We start from the raw sequence: 17,650 nt of genomic DNA on the forward strand, positions 1-17,650 counted from the left end.
TTTGCACTAAAAACTTTAATTAAAAACTCGATTTCGCAGGTAAAAACTCGATTGCTCTCGCTATCGATTGCCCACGCCAAGCATCGATTAATCACTCCCATCCCTAGTCGACCGTACCAATATCCGCGCATAATTTTACAAAATTTATGATTTTTACTGTGAATAAACTATTGAAATTCGGTGTTTAATGGGTTTAATTAATGACTAAGCTTAACTTGTTTGACAAATGCCTGCTGTTAACTTTTCGATAAACCTGTGGATAGCCGTGAAAAAAAGTGAAAAGTGAAAAGAAGCAGCGAGTAGTGTGTGTGTGTGAGCGCTTGTATGCGTGACTGTGTGCGTTTCTTACGTTGCAAACAAAAAATTGTTAAAAAGAAATTTGCTTAGCGGCGACAGCGGCACTTCAAACCATTTTCTCTAGCCCCGCCAATGCGCAGCACTGTTGCTCCCCCAGAAATGTGAGTTCCTCTCCTCGATAAATTTTAGCCAATTTAGCCGAGACGAGAGCGACGGTGGCGGTGGCGACAGCGGCAGCAAGCCGTGCATAAATTAACGTCACAATTATAACTGTTTACCTTCATCGTTCAAATTCGTCGTCGAAGAGCTTTCGGGCACATCATCACACATCTCACATATGTATGTATGTACATCACGTATACATCACACACAGATTCAGCAGTTCATTTCCATGTGACCTTCATTTCCAGCAGCAGCAACAAAATCAATAGTAATAGTAGCACGTTCCCCTCCTTCGGTTTTCGTTGTTTTTTTTTTTACATAATTGGAAGCGGTAGCGGGTTCAAGTGCATATCTATTTAATTGGTAATTGAGCGTGGGATTTACAAGGGACACATACATTTGATGGCATCACATGGATCGCCAATGGGTCTCCGTTACGAAATTGACGGGTTCTACACACTTACCTTGTGGGCATTTATAATTTGGAGGTCCCGGAGGCTTCCCCTAATTGATTAGATCACATGCAGCGTAGAACAGCTGACCTGGGAGAGCTCTCTCGGCATTCCCAGGATGGGATGCCATGCCTCTTGTATCCCCGGGGGTATTACCAGTACTATCTCCTATGAATCACTTGCCAGGCCATAGATTAGTCAATGATTAGCAAGGGTGGCCGGACAGCCGCCTTATCAATTACGGCGATGACGAACCTGTTACCTATTACCCGTTGTGATTGTAGCAGTCACCTGGCATTGCTCCGACCGTTCGCTTGTCTCTCTCTCCCTCCAAGAACGATTGCCAACATGTCACTAAACGGTTTGGGAAACCCATGTGCTTTGCTTCCCTTGCAGGATAATGAAAGATGCACGAATATGACGTAAATGAGCGCAAAGAGGAACCTGCCAGTCTTCCACTGCCAAGCAGCGATACCAGTGACACCAGGAGCACCAGCAACAGCGAGGCTCCAATCAGTCAGCACGGTTTACAGAAACAAACTCAACAGGAGCAGCAGGAGGAGCGCGCCAACAGCTTATCCTTGTTTCCGGAAGTGATTGAGCTCACCGATTGCGTGGTGGGCCCCAACCCAGAGTTCGTCCACATCGGCGAACCGCAAAAGAAGCGACAGCGTCGCGTTTATGTCGCTAGCTCCACGCGCTGCGCCAGCCTACGATCCCAGAATAAGCCGCCACCACCACCACCAGCAGGTGAAGGTGAAGTAAAGCAGCAGACGCCGAGCCCGGTATCCTTGTTGCCAGCGCAGGCCGCTGCCTCGCCGACGCCGACAGAATTGCCTCTTGAGTACATCAAGCCAGGTAAGGGATTACGCCGATTTACTCGTATCTACAAATATATATTTTGATTAGCGTCGCAATCAGATTATATAATAACTTTTAAGGCCACGGAAACTGATTAAATTTTGTTGTTAATCGGTTAATTTTTCTACGAGAAATACAGAAATCCCTTAATAAGTTCCATTTCCTTTCTTTTTAGAACTTTTTAAACCGGAATTTTGGAACCGCATTGAGGAGCAGGAGCCTGAGGGCAAGCCCGCTGCCAAGAAGCGCCGCGGCGGCCCTGCTGGTGGACGCACTCGGACACGCCGAAATCAGATCCTTAACGACCTTGAAATCTATTCACCGGAAACGGCGGCTGCCATTGCTGCGGCACAGGCCGAACTCGACGCCCCAGGAAAGGCCAGAAGAGGCAGAGGCAGAGGCACCGGCACAGCCAGAGGCAGCCGGAGGAAGATAGACACCGCCGCAACAAGCCCAACAACAACCATGTCGTTGTACGATCGACGGTATCAAAGCACCACCGATGAACGGCGTGGGGTCGCCAACGGATATGGGGCAACGGGAAATAATGGACTGCGAACAGGCAATGCTGGCAATGGAGCCAGTGAGATGGGCGAGTCGCAGGAGCTGTCGCAGAGTAGCCATCAGTATTATGGATCCGCCGGCGGTAGCAATCCCACGGGAGCTGGCTCTGGGCTCAATGGCAGTGCGTCCGCTGCCCTCAATCATGCCCCCTCGATGGGCACGCTGTGCAACATTGGCAACACTTGCTACTTGAACTCTGTGGTCTATACGCTCCGCTTTGCCCCCCACTTTCTGCACAATTTGCACCACCTGATCCAAGATCTAACCGTGGTCCAACAGACCATTATGCGGCAACAGCAGGCCTCCAAGTCGGCATCACTGGGTCGCAATGTGAGTGTGGCGCAATTGGAGCATGCGCGCAGCTGGAGTAGCAAGGATCTGGTGGCCGGTGCGGATCAACAGCAGCAGCAGTACAGTGGACTGAATGGTGGGGGCAGTGGAGCCGTAAGCAGTGCCAGCAATGCCAATACCAGCTGCTCCGGCAAGCCCAGTCATCAGTCGGTGACGGAGAATCTCCACGAGCTGTACAACAATCTCCACGGCAACGAGATGGCCGACTCCACGGAGCCCTATCATGCCGACACGCTTCTGCATGCCATTCAGGATGTGAATGCCACCTTCGAGGGAAATCAGCAGCAAGATGCTCACGAGTTTCTCATGTGCGTGCTAAACTGCATCCGGGAGACGAACCAGTCGCTGATCAAGGCCATTGGCGAGTGTCCCGAGGTCATTGCAAATGGGTAAGTGGACTGTCTTTAAGGGAGAAACAAAGTCTGATTATTAGAGCTGGATATAAAATCGATTCTATAATCAATTCATCGATTTTTATATTTAAATTTTCTCATATTTTGCAGCTACATAGCCAATCCAGACGATGTAGACACGGGCGAGAGCCAGGATCGCACTGATTCCGCTGCCAGCGCGAGCAACAATGGATCGCTGACCACAACTAGTCACATAACCACAACCAAAACGTCATTCTTCTCACGGAAATCGAAGAGAAAAGACGAGGTCAAGTCATCCAAGGCGACGCGCATTCAGTCGCCCCTTAAGGACAAGGACAATAGTCCCACGGCCAATAGCCTGTTCTACCTGAACACAGTTGATCTCACCACGCCGCCGCCGCCAGCAGTGCCACAGCCCACAAAATACTCCAGCGACAACGATGACAACAACTCGGCCACGCTGCTCAAGGACAAAATGCGACTGGAGGAGCGGATACGGGAGCTGAATCTGAACTTCTTCAGCTCCGATTTCGAGGGCATTGTAGTGCTGACCACCAAGTGTCTTAGCTGCGAGACGGTGACGCGTCAGAAGCAGGGCATGCTCGATATCTCGGTGCCAGTGCCGATCTCCGGCTATGACAACGAGCTCCAGGACAAGCAGCCCAGCACGTACATCCAGAGCTCCTGCATGACCAAGGAATACTTCCGCGGCGAGAACAAGTACAGCTGCAATCAGTGCACCGGTTACACCGAGGCCATACGCTCCATCTCGTATGAGGTGCTGCCCCGGCTGCTGGTCATCCAGCTGAATCGCTTCTCTGGCGGCATGGAAAAGGTGAGTACGTATGTACCCACCACCTTTACGCTGCCGTGCTTCTGCGCCAAGTGCTGTGATCTCGCCGAGGGCCATAAGCTGCATGTCTACAAGCTGTATAGCGTCATAACCCACGTGGGAGCCACGCTGACGGTGGGCCATTACATAGCGTATACGTGCTTCCTGGACTTGGCCAGCGACTATGTGAATTGCCCCAAGGATCGCAGGAATACGATAATGACGGGCACCACCACACAAGCGATAGCTGCGGCAGCCGAAGCCGAGAATTCGGCTCCCAGCAGCACACCAGTGGCAGCCGCTGCCTCAGCCTTGGCCTCCTCCGGCAGCAATCTGATGAAGAAGATGAAGTTTGGACGGGGAAAGACCTCGAGCAGCGGGGACTTGAGCAAGAACCTGAAGCAGCTGAACGGGATTAGCAGCAAGAACATCACGAATGGCATCGGGAAGCTGAGCATGAACAACACGACCTGCCACGGCGTCCAGTGCTGTGCCATGCGGCTCTGCTGCAGCAACAGCAGCAACAGCAACTCGGCCAGCTGCAGTGACTTTAGCGAGGAATCCCTGCAGAATGGCAGTAATAGCAATCTCAGCTCGGGAGGATCCTATCCCACCGGCTACGGCAGCACTGGGCGGGGCGGCGTCAGGGCGAACTACGTCCACGGCGGACCCGATCCCATCTGGTACATGTGCGACGATGACAAGATCAAGGCCATGTCGCAGCGGGAGTTTGAGGAGCTGCTATCGCCCACGCGGAAGATCACGATAACGCCGTACTTGCTGTTCTACGCCCGATTCGATTTGCAGACGCCCGCCAAGCCGGGGACATCCTCAACAACGCCGCCGCCGCCGGCGCAGCCACCAGGCTCGACGCAGGGCTCCTCCTGGTCGAATGACAGCAGCAAAATTTGAGGTGTTCAGGCAAACACATATTTATCGGCAAATCTACGTTAGGTGTAAGGAAGTGGGATGTATACTTAGTAAGCAAAAGAAGAACAAGTCTGTTTGTTAAACAAATATGTAACGTCGTTTACCTACATGCATAATCTAACTATTAGTTACATCATTTTTCCACAGTTCAGTTGAAGTCTGTTGATCGATGCATTTGATTGATGATTTGCGCGTATATTTGTTGTAATAATTAACTAAGCTTCAAACGAAACACGAATTTAAAACGTTGAGAACGCGAGGAAAATGCTAAAAATGAGCAAAAGAACATTTAAAAGTGGTCTGGCAAAGGTCTATACGCTGCATTAAATTAAATGGCGAACAGAATAAAGAATTAAGCATTAAGTATAAATAAATTATTATTAAATAGTATGGAAATAATCAGCAAATAATTCTTCAAGGACACCCAGTCGTTCCCAGTTTTGTTTTAGGCGCAATTTGTAATAATAATCACAGCATCTAATAAAGTACAGTAAACTCTCTGGATACACTCAAAAATATAATATACCAAGTGTTGAATAGTCGTTAAAGAACTCATCATCACACGAAATACGAGAAATTTAGGTTCAACAACTCTGAGAATTGTTATGAAATTTGATTATTGCATAGTTTATAGGGGAGAACCCCGAGAAAAGGAACACAACCTTCATTGTAAAGTAATAATTGAAGCATAATAGTTAATAATAACATCTCTATAAATAATTGTAATAGCACACACACCCACTATTTACGCAATAACCCAGTGGATCAAACGAGAAATAAGCGAAACTAAATTTAATTTTTGCAAAATGGGCTCAGAAATGTGTTAAAATCAGGAAGAAAAAGTGTGTCACTTCAATGCTCTTGTTTTTATATCGTTTCCAAGTACGTTGACGAGCATTTTCCGATAGTTTCGTTGGGTCCACTGGAATTTCAAAGTTCTTTTTAGCCTTAGTTTTCTCTTACACTCTCCACATAGTTTTTAGTTCGTTTCGATTGTATTTTCCAAGAGCGCTGCATATAGTGATATTAATATTTACAGAGCATACAATGATTTCTTGTGTATAGTTTACGTTAATAAAAAAATAATAAAATTAACATTAAAGAGTAAAAAATAACACTAAGAAATAACACACAAATTGAATTACGTATGAAGTGTGGAATTACCATTACATTTATGTTTATTACTGGATTAGCATTATCAGAACATGCTTAACTAAATATACGAAATATACAACATATGCATATATTCACATATGTCTAAATCTATCGAATGTGGTTCAGTTTTGGGAGAAAAAGGGAACAGGCCAAAGGGTGGCCTCAATTTATTAGAAAGTAATTTTTAGTTTAAGGAACTTCAACTATGTTTTATATATGAAATCCCCGACAGATATGTTCATCGTTGATCCCAGAAATTTCCTAATAGAACTCCCGGATGGCGCTAGAGAAGTTTGCATAGTTTCGCTCATTCCATTGCACATTGGTCAGCATTATTTCCAGGGCCTGCTGGGAGGCCTGCTCCAGACCCTTGAAGGATTCCTTTGAGTTGGCCACAAAGTCATTGAACTCATTGTAGTCACTGCGGCGGAAGATCTGCTCGTATAAGGGTGGTAACAGGCGGGAAACTACCTTGGGAAGAGGATGGTAGCTGGAAAAGGATTATACATAATTTAAGTGTTAATTTACGAACTAAAAAATAAGATAAATAAATATTTTTACTTACAACTTGTAGATGGACTCCACATTGTCCATGAAATATTTTTTGGCCAGCAGAAAGCCCACTTCATTGGCAGCCACAGATGTAAAGACCCATGCCGAATCCTGCTTTCGTATGTCCCCCTCCGGATCGAAGGACATCTCCAAGAGGCGCTGCAGTAGCCAGACCTCCTGCGAGCAAGAGAGAGCATCCAAAATGGTCAGCTTCTCGCTGGCCACGTTTGCTTTCAAGTACCGCGACCACAGGAACTCCCAATCCTCATCACTGCCGTGTTCGATTGCAGTGCAATACACAATGTTGCGGATATCGATGGGCACGGGGTTATTCTCGTCGGGATTGGGCTCCGCCTGCCACTTGTGCAAGTAGTTTACTGCCCGCGGGACGCAATCCGAAACCTGGTAACCGCACGCCCAGGTCGCCACAGTGGTTTTCAGCAGGATCTGATCCTTTTGCTGGATCGAGCTGAAGGTGTCGTTGATGCCTTTGAGATCTTCGTAGATGGGTGTAATTAATTTCCTTATGTAGCGCTGTGGCAGAAGGATTATCAGATTAGAAATACTCCAAAAATATATCGGACTTACCTTAAAGGAGCCATAGTTGGCAGTCTGCCGGACAATGCGATTCAGCAGCTTAAGATTGTCCAAAGCCACTCTCCAAGGCAGCAGTTCCCGCTCTTGGTGAAGGTACTGGATCACTCCCAAAGCTGTCTCGTAATCCTGCTCCCCTGTCCAGCCGAAGTACAGGACATCGTCGATCAGTTGAGCTCTGTTGACCACATGGATGCTTTCGAAGTCCTTGCTGTTCAGGGTTTGAATAAGGAGCTTCCAGTTCTGGGCATCGTAGTTGACCTTGTAGGGCGCCGACAGCTTGGTGTTGAAGAGCACCCACTGGTCAGCTCCTGGCAGGTTTTCGATCCTCTTGGGCAGGCTCCGGCCTTCCTTGCTGCACTCTAACCAGTCCTCAGGCGACGTGTTGTTAAAGTCCAGCTTCGCCTGCGTGGTGTAGCTCAGTGGCACCCACCAGCATCCTCCATTTTGGGAACGGGACACCTCAGAGTTCAGCAGATAACGCTCCTGGGTGAGCTCCGCAGTCCCTGCTGCATAGTCACGGGTCACGTTGATCACAGGGTAGCTATCAGAGGACTAGATATTAAACATTCCTTTTAATAAATACAAATTTTAAGAAATCTCACCCCGTTTGCAGAGTCCACGAATTCATGATGGCTTTAATGTCGTAGTCCTTGGGCAGGGCACCATTCTTGTGTGCCGCCTGAGTGAGCGACTCCCAAAGGTTATCCTGCTCTGCATTCTTATACTTATACATCTGAAGGTAAGACTTTAGACCAGAGCGGAAGGACTCTTCCCCCAGGAACAAGTGCATCATGCGCAACACCGATGACCCCTTCTCGTACGCAATCGCATCAAAATTTTCGAAAATCTGCGAAACCAATTGAATGGGTCTCGAGATGGGATGACTGCTTTCCAGGGAGTCCTTTCGGAAAAGCGTCAGCAGATTAGACACCGACTCCTTGTCCAACGAATGCCACTCCGGGTGAACGTTTGCCACACCTAAAGTGGCCACATAGGTGGCGAATCCCTCATTAAGCCAAAGATCCGTCCACCACTTCATGGTGACCAAGTTTCCAAACCACTGATGGGCCAACTCGTGAGCCAACACTTCCGCCGTATGCTGCTTGTCGTCCAGCGCCGAGTGCTCTGGTGAGAATAGAAGAGCCGACTCCCTGTAGGTAACCAGTCCCCAGTTCTCCATGGCACCAGCAAAGAAATCGGGCACTGCAATCTGATCCATCTTCGGGAGTGGGAACTTGATCCCAAACAACTCTTCGTAAAACTGAAGAACTTTGGGCCCAAAGTCCGAGGCGTAATCACACTGATCGATGGCGTTGGGTCTAGCCCAAGTACGGAAGAGAGCTCCATTGGGTAGGGTCGAGGGTTTGTGGGAGAAATCATTTATGGAATAGGCCACCAGGTAAGTGGACATGGGCACTGATTCTTCGAATTCTGTCCACACGTAATCTGGGAGGGATTCACTGGAAGGAAGAGGTGTTTATATCATATTTAGGTATTGAGTAAGTAGGACTTACTGTGGATTTGTCTCCTTCACTGGCATGTTGCTGAGACTAGTGAACTTCTTGTGGTGTCCCAAAGTGACCACGAAGGGAGCCTTGTAGTTGGGTTCGTCGAAACAGGGAAAGGCCAGACGAGCTGAAGCTGGTTCGAATTGGGTGATGGTGATCCACCTTGTCTCATTTGCCACAGGATCTTCGTAAGAACTGCGGTAGTATCCCTCAAGTTGAGCCTTCAGATCGGCGGAAAAGGTCAGGCTTAGTTCGTAGATATTGCCGGCCAATAGTTCTTGACATGTATTTAGGATATAATAGTCATGGGCAGGATTGACCGCAGTGGAGGACACACAGTTATCTTTCTTCTCCCCACTGTTTACTTGGGTTAAGGTTGTCTGGGATTCATCGATGAGTAGTTCCTTCGAGTGCAGGGTTATATTCTTGGTGTTTTCCAAGACCTCTATTAAGATTTTCACAGTTCCATTGAAGCGAGACTCCTCTGGGTTGTCCGTAAGGGTCAAGATGCTCAACTGATATTTCTGGGGACGAAGGGCGGTGGGCAGGCGGTAGTGGTTGTAGGTGGAATCGCAGGTAGCTAAACCCGCGACTAAAGCCACCGAAAGTAACAAAAACCAATCCATGCTGTGATTCTGTAAATAAAATATTTTTTTTATTGTTATCTTAAAAATTATTTAAATAAATTTAGATTCAGAAAATTTGATTCATTAAAAATCCAACTGAATAAGACAAAGACTTTATGACAAACTCTTTATAAAACACGTTTTCTTGACCCAGTTTCTTGAGAACATGAATATTAAATAAATTTGGCGTAGGGTCAATGAGCTTAAGCGATTAGCATCTAGCTACACTTCTTGTAACAATCCAATACATGCATACAAAAGGTTACTTTAAAGATAATACCATGTATTATCAAATATATATTATTTAATAATATATACAGAATTTAAATATGAATTAAAGTCACATGTGGTTTCCCCTGAAATTCACAAAACAAATGTTATCAGTAGGACAATCGGTAATAAATAGCGTTAGTTCCCGGAACAATAATTCAATTCAATCAAAATTTTTATATTATATTTTAGAAAGCGCCAACCACGTCACTTAGTTGTTTAATATTTACACTTGCAAATGTGATTAATGTAACGTGGGAATTTAGAACACTTTTAGTCACTTAAAACTTGAATTTCTAATGAGGGTTTTTATTTTGTTATATAATTTATTTATTCTTTCGTTCATCACTTAGAATTTGTCGCTTAAAAAACTTGTATAAAATTATCAAGAAATAAGCGCGGGAAAATACACACCTCTGAGCTCAACGCGAGTCGAAGATCGAATGAGATGAGAGCTACGATCGGAACCTAATTTATTTGCTGGAAGCTGAGCAGAGCGTCGGAAATGAGAGACTAACTCGGAGAATTGAGAACCTTTTGATTTGATTAATGCCGGTTCAGCAGGCTTGAAATTAATAACAGAGTCAATGGGGCGTATGCGTAATATTAATTTACAAGGGGAAACCAGATGAATGAGTCTATCATTCTTTTTGAGATCCGTTGCAGTTACAGTAAGTCTAAAAATGTAGTGCCTACTTTTTGACAGATGCAATCATGATATATATTTAATTATATCTAGAGAACGTAGTAGCAAACCTAAGAAATCTAGATATTCACCGAATTAACCTATTTTATTAATCACGTAATTATGATTGGACTTAACCTCGTTAAGTTTGTGCTGAATGGCTTCGAAGAACTGTTGGTAATTTCGTTCCTGCCACTGCACACTGACCAACATATCCTCCTTAGTCTGCTGGACTAACTGCTTAGTGCCCTTCAGGTACTGCCATGAGTTGTCCAGAAAGTCTTTGAACACAATGTATTCCCTCGTGGTGTTGACCTTTTTGGAGAGCGATGGCCAAAGTTTTGCTAAAGTAGTGGTCACTGGGTAGAAGCTAAGGAGGAAATAGATAAATATTGTATATGTACATATATGCGACTCACCCTTAACTAAATAAGAGCACTTACTCATCGTAGATGTGATCCAGATTCTCCATGAAGTACATTTTGTCCAAATGCAATCCTATTTGATTGGCGGCCACCGAATCAAAAGTCGAGGGATCATCCTGAATTCGAATGTCGCCGGTTGGATCCAAGCTCCCTTCAAGCTGTAGTTGCAGTAGCCACCACACTTTATGCGAACAGGTCAAGGCATTAAAAATGGTTTCCTCTTCGGCGGCCACATTCGATTTTAAGTACCGCGTCCACAGGAACTGCCAATCCTCGTCGCAGCCGTGCTTAACTGAGGTGCAGTAAACAATGCCTCGAACCTCAATGGGCACTGGGTTAGTCTCGTCAGGATTGGCCACTGATCTCCACTCCCGAAAGTAGTCCTTAGACCTGGACACACAGTCGGAGACTTGGTAGATGCAAGCAAAGGCTACCGTCTCTGCTTTCAGCTGTATTAAGTCCTTGGACTGGATGGATCCGAAGGTGTCGTTGATTCCATTGAGTTCTTCGTAGAGCGGGGCGATCAGCTTGTTTATGTAGCGCTGCGGATGGGAGGTTATGGTAGAGAATACTCATTAAATTTGCACCAAGACTACCTTGAAATAAGCAAAGTTTGGAGTCCTTCTAACAAGTCGACTCAAAATCGTTAGCTTTTGGAAGGCTGCTCTCCAAGGAAGCAGCTCCCGCTCCCGGTGAAGGTACTCCATCACTCCCAGTGCTGTCTCGTAGTTCTGCTCTCCTGTCCATGCAAAGGAGAAGACATCGTCGATCAGTTGAGCTCTGTTGACAACATGGATGCTTTCGAAGTCCTCGCTGTTCAGGGTTTGAATAAGGAGCTTCCAGTTCTGGGCATCGTAGTTGACCTTGTAGGGCGCCGACAACTTCGTGTTGAAGATCACCCACTGGTCCGCTCCTGGCAGGTTTTCGATCCTCTTGGGCAGGCTCCGGCCTTTCTGGCTGCACTCTAACCAGTCCTCAGGCAACGTATTGTTGAAGTCCAGCTCCGACTGTGTGGTGTAGCTCAGTGGCACCCACCAGCATCCTCCATTATGGGAAAGGGACAACTCAGGATTTAGGAGGAAGCGCTCCTGGGTGAGTTCAGCAGTCCCTGCTGCATAATCACGGGTCACTTTGATCACGGGGTAGCTGTCAGAGCAAAAGATACACAACATTTTTAAATATTATTTTAAGGACTCACCCCGTTTGCAGGGTCCACGAATCCATGATGGTCTTGACATCGTAGTTCTTGGGTAGAGCGTCATTCTCGTGTGCCGCCTGAGTGAGGGACTCCCAGAGGTTATCCTGCTCCGCATTCTTATACTTATACCTCCGAAGGTAGGTCTTAAGACCCGACCGAAAGGTCTCCTCTCCCAAGAACAAGTGCATCATCCGTATCACCGAGGATCCCTTCTTATACGAAATATCATCGAAGTTTTCGTTAATTTCCTTGACCGTTTGAATGGGCCTCGAGATAGGATGACTGCTTTCCATGGCATCTCTTTGAAAAATGGTGTACAGGTTTTCAAATGAGTCCATTTTCAAGAAGTCCCATTCCGGATGGATGTGAGCTACGCCAAGACTGGCAACATATGTGGCAAATCCCTCGTTCAGCCAAAGATCCGTCCACCACTTCATAGTGACTAAGTTGCCGAACCACTGATGGGCGAACTCGTGAGCCAACGCTTTCGCTGCATACTGTTTATTGCTTAGCGCCGAGTGCTTTGGTGAGAATAAAAGAGCCGACTCCCTGTAGGTAACCAGTCCCCAGTTCTCCATGGCACCAGCAAAGAAATCGGCCACTGCAATCTGATCCATCTTCGGAAGTGGGAACTTGATCCCAAACAACTCTTCGTAAAACTGAAGAACTTTGGGTCCAAACTCCGAGGCGTAATCACACTGATCGATGGCATTGGGTCGGGCCCAAGTGCGGAAGGGAACTCCATTGGGTAGGGTCGAGGGTTTGTGGGAGAAATCATTTATGGAATAGGCCACCAGGTAAGTCGACATGGGCACTGATTCTTCGAATTCTGTCCACACGTAATCTGGGAGGGATTTACTGGAAGGAAGAGGTGTTTATATGATATTTAGGTATTGAGTAAGTAGGACTTACTGTGGCTTTGTCTCCTTCACTGGCATGTTGCTGAGACTAGTGAATTTCTTGTGGTGTCCCAAAGTGACCACGAAGGGAGCCTTGTAGTTGGGTTCATCGAAGCAGGGAAAGGCCAGACGAGCTGAAGCTGGTTCGAATTGGGTGATGGTGATCCACCTTGTCTCATTTGCCACAGGATCTTCATAAAAACTGCGGTAGTATCCCTCAAGTTGAGCCTTCAGATCGGCGGAAAAGTACAGATTCAGTTCGTAGATATTGCCAGGCAATAGTTCTTGACATGTGTTTAGGATATAATAGTCATGGGCAGGATTGACCGCAGTGGAGGACACACAGTTATCCTGTTTCTCGCCACTGTTGACTTGGGTTAAGGTTGTCTGGGATTCATCGATGAGTAATTCCTTCGAGTGCAGGGTTATATTCTTGGTGTTCTCCAGGACCTCTATTAGGATTTTAACAGTTCCATTGAAGCGAGACTCCTTTGGGTTGTCCATAAGGGTCAAGATGCTCAACTGATATTTCTGGGGACGAAGGGCGGTGGGCAGGCGATAGTGGTTGTAGGTGGAATCGCAGGTGGCTAAACCCGCGGCTAGAGCCACCACAAATAAGATAAACCACTTCATGCTGCAATTCAGTAAATAAGATACCATATACTATTTATTGTTACCTAATAATTATAATTAATTAAATAAATGTAGGTACTCTGAACGTAATTCATTAAAAATCTAATATAATAACACTAATTCCGAATTTCAAATTCTTTATAAAACACATTTTCTCCACCCATTTTTTTTTATGAACATAAACATAAACATGGTTTCCCCTGAAATTCACATAACAAATGTTATCAGGAGGGCATAGGTAATAAATTTCGCAATTATTCAATTCAATCGAAATATATATATTTTATTTGACGCCACACGTCACTTAGTTGTTTAATGTTTACATTTGCAAATTTGAATAATGTAAGCTGCATCAGCTCTTAACATTGGAATTCAGGCCACTTTTAGTCACTTGAAACTTTACTTTTTAAGGAATGTTTTTTTTTTTTGGTTCTTTAATTCAACACTTAAAAAACTTAAAAAAAACATCAAGAAATCCTAGAGACAAAATCCGCACCTCTGAGCTCAACGCGAGTCGAAGATCGAGTGAGATGAGAGCTACGATCGGAACTTAATATATTAGCTGGAAGATTCAGGAATGAGAGACAAACTCGGAGAATCTTTCGATTTGATTAATGCCTAATGGCATTAATCTTGAGTAAATCCGATGAAGATGTTCATGATTTCTTGAGATTTGTCGCAGATACAGTAAATACAAATGTAGTGCCTACTTTTTGGCTGCTGTGTTCATGTTATGGGCCTTTCCACAAAAGAAACAGTATAAGTTCTCTAAAGAAATGTTCTTATTAATCAGATTTTACAGAATCTAGCATATTCTAAAACAGATATCAAAATATTCGAATGCAATATGTATAGGAAAAGAAGAAAGTCAGAAAGAAAGATAATGAGACAGAGAGCTCTATCTCTAAAATTATTTAATAGTAACCATTGATTTAGTTATATTGAAAATAAAAACTTATAATATCAATTTATTTGGAATATTTTATTTTTCATCGACCTCGTTAAGTTTCTGTCGAATGGCTCGGAAGAACTGTTGGTAGTTTCGCTCCTGCCACTGCACACTGATCAGCATATTCTCCTTAGTCTGCTGGACTGCCTGCTTAATGTCCTTCAGGTATTCCCAGGAGCTGTCCAAAAAGTCCTTGAACTCATTGTAGTCCTGCCTGGTGTTGACCTTGTCGGAGAGCGATGGCAAAAGCTGTGCTAAGGAAGCGGTCACAGGATAGAAGCTGAGGAGAAAGTATATAAATATTTACCACATAACTGAATAGAATCACTTACTACTTGTAAATGTGATCCAGGTTCTCCACTAAGTACTTCTTGGCCAGCAGCCATCCTTCTCCGTTGGCGGCCACCGAATCGAAAGTCGCCGCAGCATCCTGCATCCGAATGTCGCCCTTTGGATCGAAGATCATATCCAGCTGCCGCTGCAGAAGCCTTTCATTCTGCGTACAGGTCAAGGAAAGCAAAATGGTATCCCTATCGGCGGCCACATTCGTTTTCAAGTACCGCGTCCACAGGAACTCCCAATCCTCGTCGCTGCCATGCTTAATTGCGGTGCAGTAAACGGTTCCTCGAACCTCAATGGGCACGGGGTTAGTCTCGTCAGGATTAGCCACTGATCTCCATTCCCGAAAGTAGTCCTTGGATCTGGACACACAGTCGGAGACTTGGGTCATGCAAGCAAAGTCTACCAACTCCGTTTTTAGCAGTAAAACATTCTGGGATTGGATGGATCCGAAGGTGTCGTTGATTCCATTGAGTTCTTGGTAGAGCGGGGCGATCAGCTTGTTTATGTAGCGCTGCGGATGGGGGACTATAGTAGAGAATACTCATTAAATATTGCACCAAGGCTACCTTGTAATAACCAAAGTTTGGAGTCCTTCGAACAAGACGTCTAAGAGTCGTTAGCTTTTCAAAGGCTGCTCTCAAAGGTAGCAGCTCCCGCTCCCGGTGAAGGTACTCCATCACTCCCAGTGCTGTCTCGTAGTCCTGCTCCCCGGTCCAGGCTAGTGAGAAGACATCTTCAATCAGTTGAGCTCTGTTGACCACGTGGATGCTTTCGAAGTGCTCGCTGTTCAGGGTCTCAATTAGAAGCTTCCAGTTTTGGGAATCGTAGTTGACCTTATAGGGCGCCGACAACTTCGTGTTGAAGATCACCCACTGGTCAGCTCCTGGTAAGTTGTTGATCGTTTTGGGCTGACTCCGGCCTTCCTTGCTGCACTCTAACCAGTCCTCAGGCGACGTGTTGTTAAAGTCCAGCTTCGCCTGCGTGGTGTAGCTCAGTGGCACCCACCAGCATCCTTCATGATGGGAACGGGACACATCGGAGTTGAGAAGATAACGCGCCTGGGTGAGCTCCGCAGTCCCCGATGCATAGTCACGGGTCACGTTGATCACAGGGTAGCTATCAGAGAAAAAGATACACACAACATTTCCAATTACGATTTTAAGGACTCACCCCGTTTGCAGTGTCCACGAATCCATGATGGTCTTGACCTCGTAGTTCTTGGGTAGAGCGTCATTCTCGTGTGCCGCCTGAGTGAGCGACTCCCAGAGGTTATCCTGCTCCGCATTCTTATACTTATACCTCCGAAGGTAGGTCTTAAGACCCGACCGAAAGGTCTCATCTCCCAAGAACAAGTGCATCATCCGTATCACCGAGGATCCCTTCTCATATGAAATATCATCAAAGTTTTCGTTAATCTCCTTTACCGTTTGAATGGGCCTCGAGATGGGATGACTGCTTTCCATGGCATCCCTTTGAAAAATGGTGTGCAGGTTTTGAAAGAAGTCCATTTCTAAGTAGTCCAATTCCGGATGGATTTGAGCTACGCCAAGACTGGCCACATAGGTGGCGAATCCCTCGTTAAGCCAAAGATCGGTCCACCACTTCATAGTGACTAAGTTGCCGAACCACTGATGGGCCAACTCGTGAGCCACAGCACCTGCAACATTCATTTTGCTATTCAGTGAGGAGTGAGTCTCAGAGACAAGGAGAGTGGTTTCCGAGTAAACCACAAGACCCCAGTTCTCCATGGCACCGTATTCAAAATCGGGCACGGCGAACTGATCGATCTTTGGGAGTGGGAACTTGATCCCAAACAACTCTTCGTAATATTGGAGGACTTTGGGTCCAAACTCTGCGGTGTAATCACACTGATCGATGGCATTGGGTCGGGCCCAAGTGCGGAAGGGAACTCCATTGGGTAGGGTTGAGGGTTTGTGGGAGAAATCATTTATGGAATAGGCCACCAGGTAAGTGGACATGGGCACTGACTCTTCGAATTCAGTCCACACGTAATCTGTGAGGGATTCACTGGGAGGAAATGTTTTAATAATGAGACAATCATTACTTAGGTACTGAGACGTAATACTTACTGTGGCTTTGTCTCCTTCACTGGCATGTTGCTGAGACTAGTGAACTTTTTGTGGTGTCCCAAAGTGACCACGAAGGGAGCCTTGTAGTTGGGTTCATCGAAGCAGGGAAAGGCCAGACGAGCTGAAGCTGGTTCGAATTGGGTGATGGTGATCCACCTTGTCTCATTTGCCACAGCATCTTCGTAAGAACTGCGGTAGTACCCCTCAAGTTGAGTCTTCAGATCGGCGGAAAAGTACAGATTCAGTTCGTAAATATTGCCAGGCAATAGTTCTTGACATGTGTTTAGGATATAATAGTCATGGGCAGGATTGACCGCAGTGGAGGACACACAGTTATCCTTCTTCTCGCCACTGTTGACATGGGTTAAGGTTGTCTGGGATTCATCGATGATTAAATCCTTTGAGTGTAGAGTTATATTCTTGGTGTTATCCAAGACCTCTATTAAGATTTTGACAGTTCCATTGAAACGAGACTCCTCTGGGTTGTCCAGTAGCGTTAAGATGTTCAAGTGATACTTCTGGGGTCGCAGAGCCGCCGGCAAGCGATAGTAGTTATAGTTTAAATCAGAGCTAGTCGTGGCAAAGCCCAAAAATAGGATTAAAGCGAAAAGCAGAACCCAATTCATGATTCTGTTAATTAGATTAATGTTAAAAATATTTAAATATATGTTACTAAGTGGAATTTATTAAGTTTTAATTTGTTGCTAATCTCTTATCTACATACTTTTCTTTTATTTATTAAATTTTTATAATCGTAAACAAGCACACAAACAATCACTAGGAATCAGCGGTAATCGTTGAAATTATACCTCTAAACACTTAGAAAGCCGGAGATTGAATGGGCCTCGTTTTGTGGTTGTTCGGAACTATATACTTTCCGATTGCTAGGTTTCAGAGA

At 45.6% G+C, this 17,650-nt stretch overlaps 3 protein-coding genes across 7 annotated transcripts; 1 reads left to right on the top strand and 2 right to left on the bottom strand.

Annotated features, from left to right (window-relative positions):
* Window positions 1-88: 88 nt before the first annotated feature.
* Usp1 (ubiquitin specific protease 1) lies at window positions 89-6,089 on the top strand. Of its 3 annotated transcripts, none has more exons than XM_017168269.3 (4): window positions 89-640; window positions 1,308-1,769; window positions 1,948-3,076; window positions 3,191-6,089. In XM_017168269.3, exons 2-4 carry the CDS (start codon window positions 1,319-1,321, stop codon window positions 4,803-4,805), a joined length of 3,195 nt encoding a protein of 1,064 aa, XP_017023758.1. In that variant the 5' UTR covers window positions 89-640; window positions 1,308-1,318; the 3' UTR covers window positions 4,806-6,089. The 3 variants fall into 3 exon arrangements, with proteins under 3 accessions (XP_017023758.1, XP_017023760.1, XP_017023761.1); XM_017168271.3 differs by having other exon boundaries at window positions 89-636; XM_017168272.3 differs by having other exon boundaries at window positions 89-458.
* On the bottom strand, window positions 5,965-13,372 carry LOC108075728 (aminopeptidase N-like). 2 transcript variants are annotated; one of them, XM_017168267.3, is made up of 10 exons: window positions 12,752-13,372; window positions 11,840-12,697; window positions 11,238-11,787; window positions 10,660-11,183; window positions 10,355-10,586; window positions 8,642-9,270; window positions 7,730-8,587; window positions 7,119-7,668; window positions 6,544-7,064; window positions 5,965-6,468 (listed from the first exon to the last, which is right to left on the bottom strand). In XM_017168267.3, the coding sequence occupies exons 1-10, from the start codon at window positions 13,369-13,371 to the stop codon at window positions 6,240-6,242; spliced, it is 5,571 nt and encodes a 1,856-aa protein (XP_017023756.1). In that variant the 5' UTR covers window position 13,372; the 3' UTR covers window positions 5,965-6,239. The 2 variants fall into 2 exon arrangements, with proteins under 2 accessions (XP_017023756.1, XP_017023757.1); XM_017168268.2 differs by lacking the exons at window positions 10,355-10,586; window positions 10,660-11,183; window positions 11,238-11,787; window positions 11,840-12,697; window positions 12,752-13,372 and adding an exon at window positions 9,946-9,963.
* Window positions 13,373-14,247: 875 nt separating this feature from the next.
* On the bottom strand, window positions 14,248-17,632 carry LOC108075700 (aminopeptidase Ey-like). 2 transcript variants are annotated; one of them, XM_070287468.1, is made up of 6 exons: window positions 17,562-17,632; window positions 16,753-17,382; window positions 15,833-16,690; window positions 15,229-15,778; window positions 14,653-15,173; window positions 14,248-14,600 (listed from the first exon to the last, which is right to left on the bottom strand). In XM_070287468.1, exons 2-6 carry the CDS (start codon window positions 17,376-17,378, stop codon window positions 14,354-14,356), a joined length of 2,802 nt encoding a protein of 933 aa, XP_070143569.1. In that variant the 5' UTR covers window positions 17,379-17,382; window positions 17,562-17,632; the 3' UTR covers window positions 14,248-14,353. The 2 variants fall into 2 exon arrangements, with proteins under 2 accessions (XP_070143569.1, XP_017023713.1); XM_017168224.2 differs by having other exon boundaries at window positions 17,477-17,574.
* Between the last annotated feature and the right edge of the window lie 18 nt (window positions 17,633-17,650).

Source organism: Drosophila kikkawai, chromosome 3R, assembly GCF_030179895.1.
Source record: "Drosophila kikkawai strain 14028-0561.14 chromosome 3R, DkikHiC1v2, whole genome shotgun sequence".
Lineage (NCBI taxonomy): Eukaryota > Metazoa > Arthropoda > Insecta > Diptera > Drosophilidae > Drosophila > Drosophila kikkawai.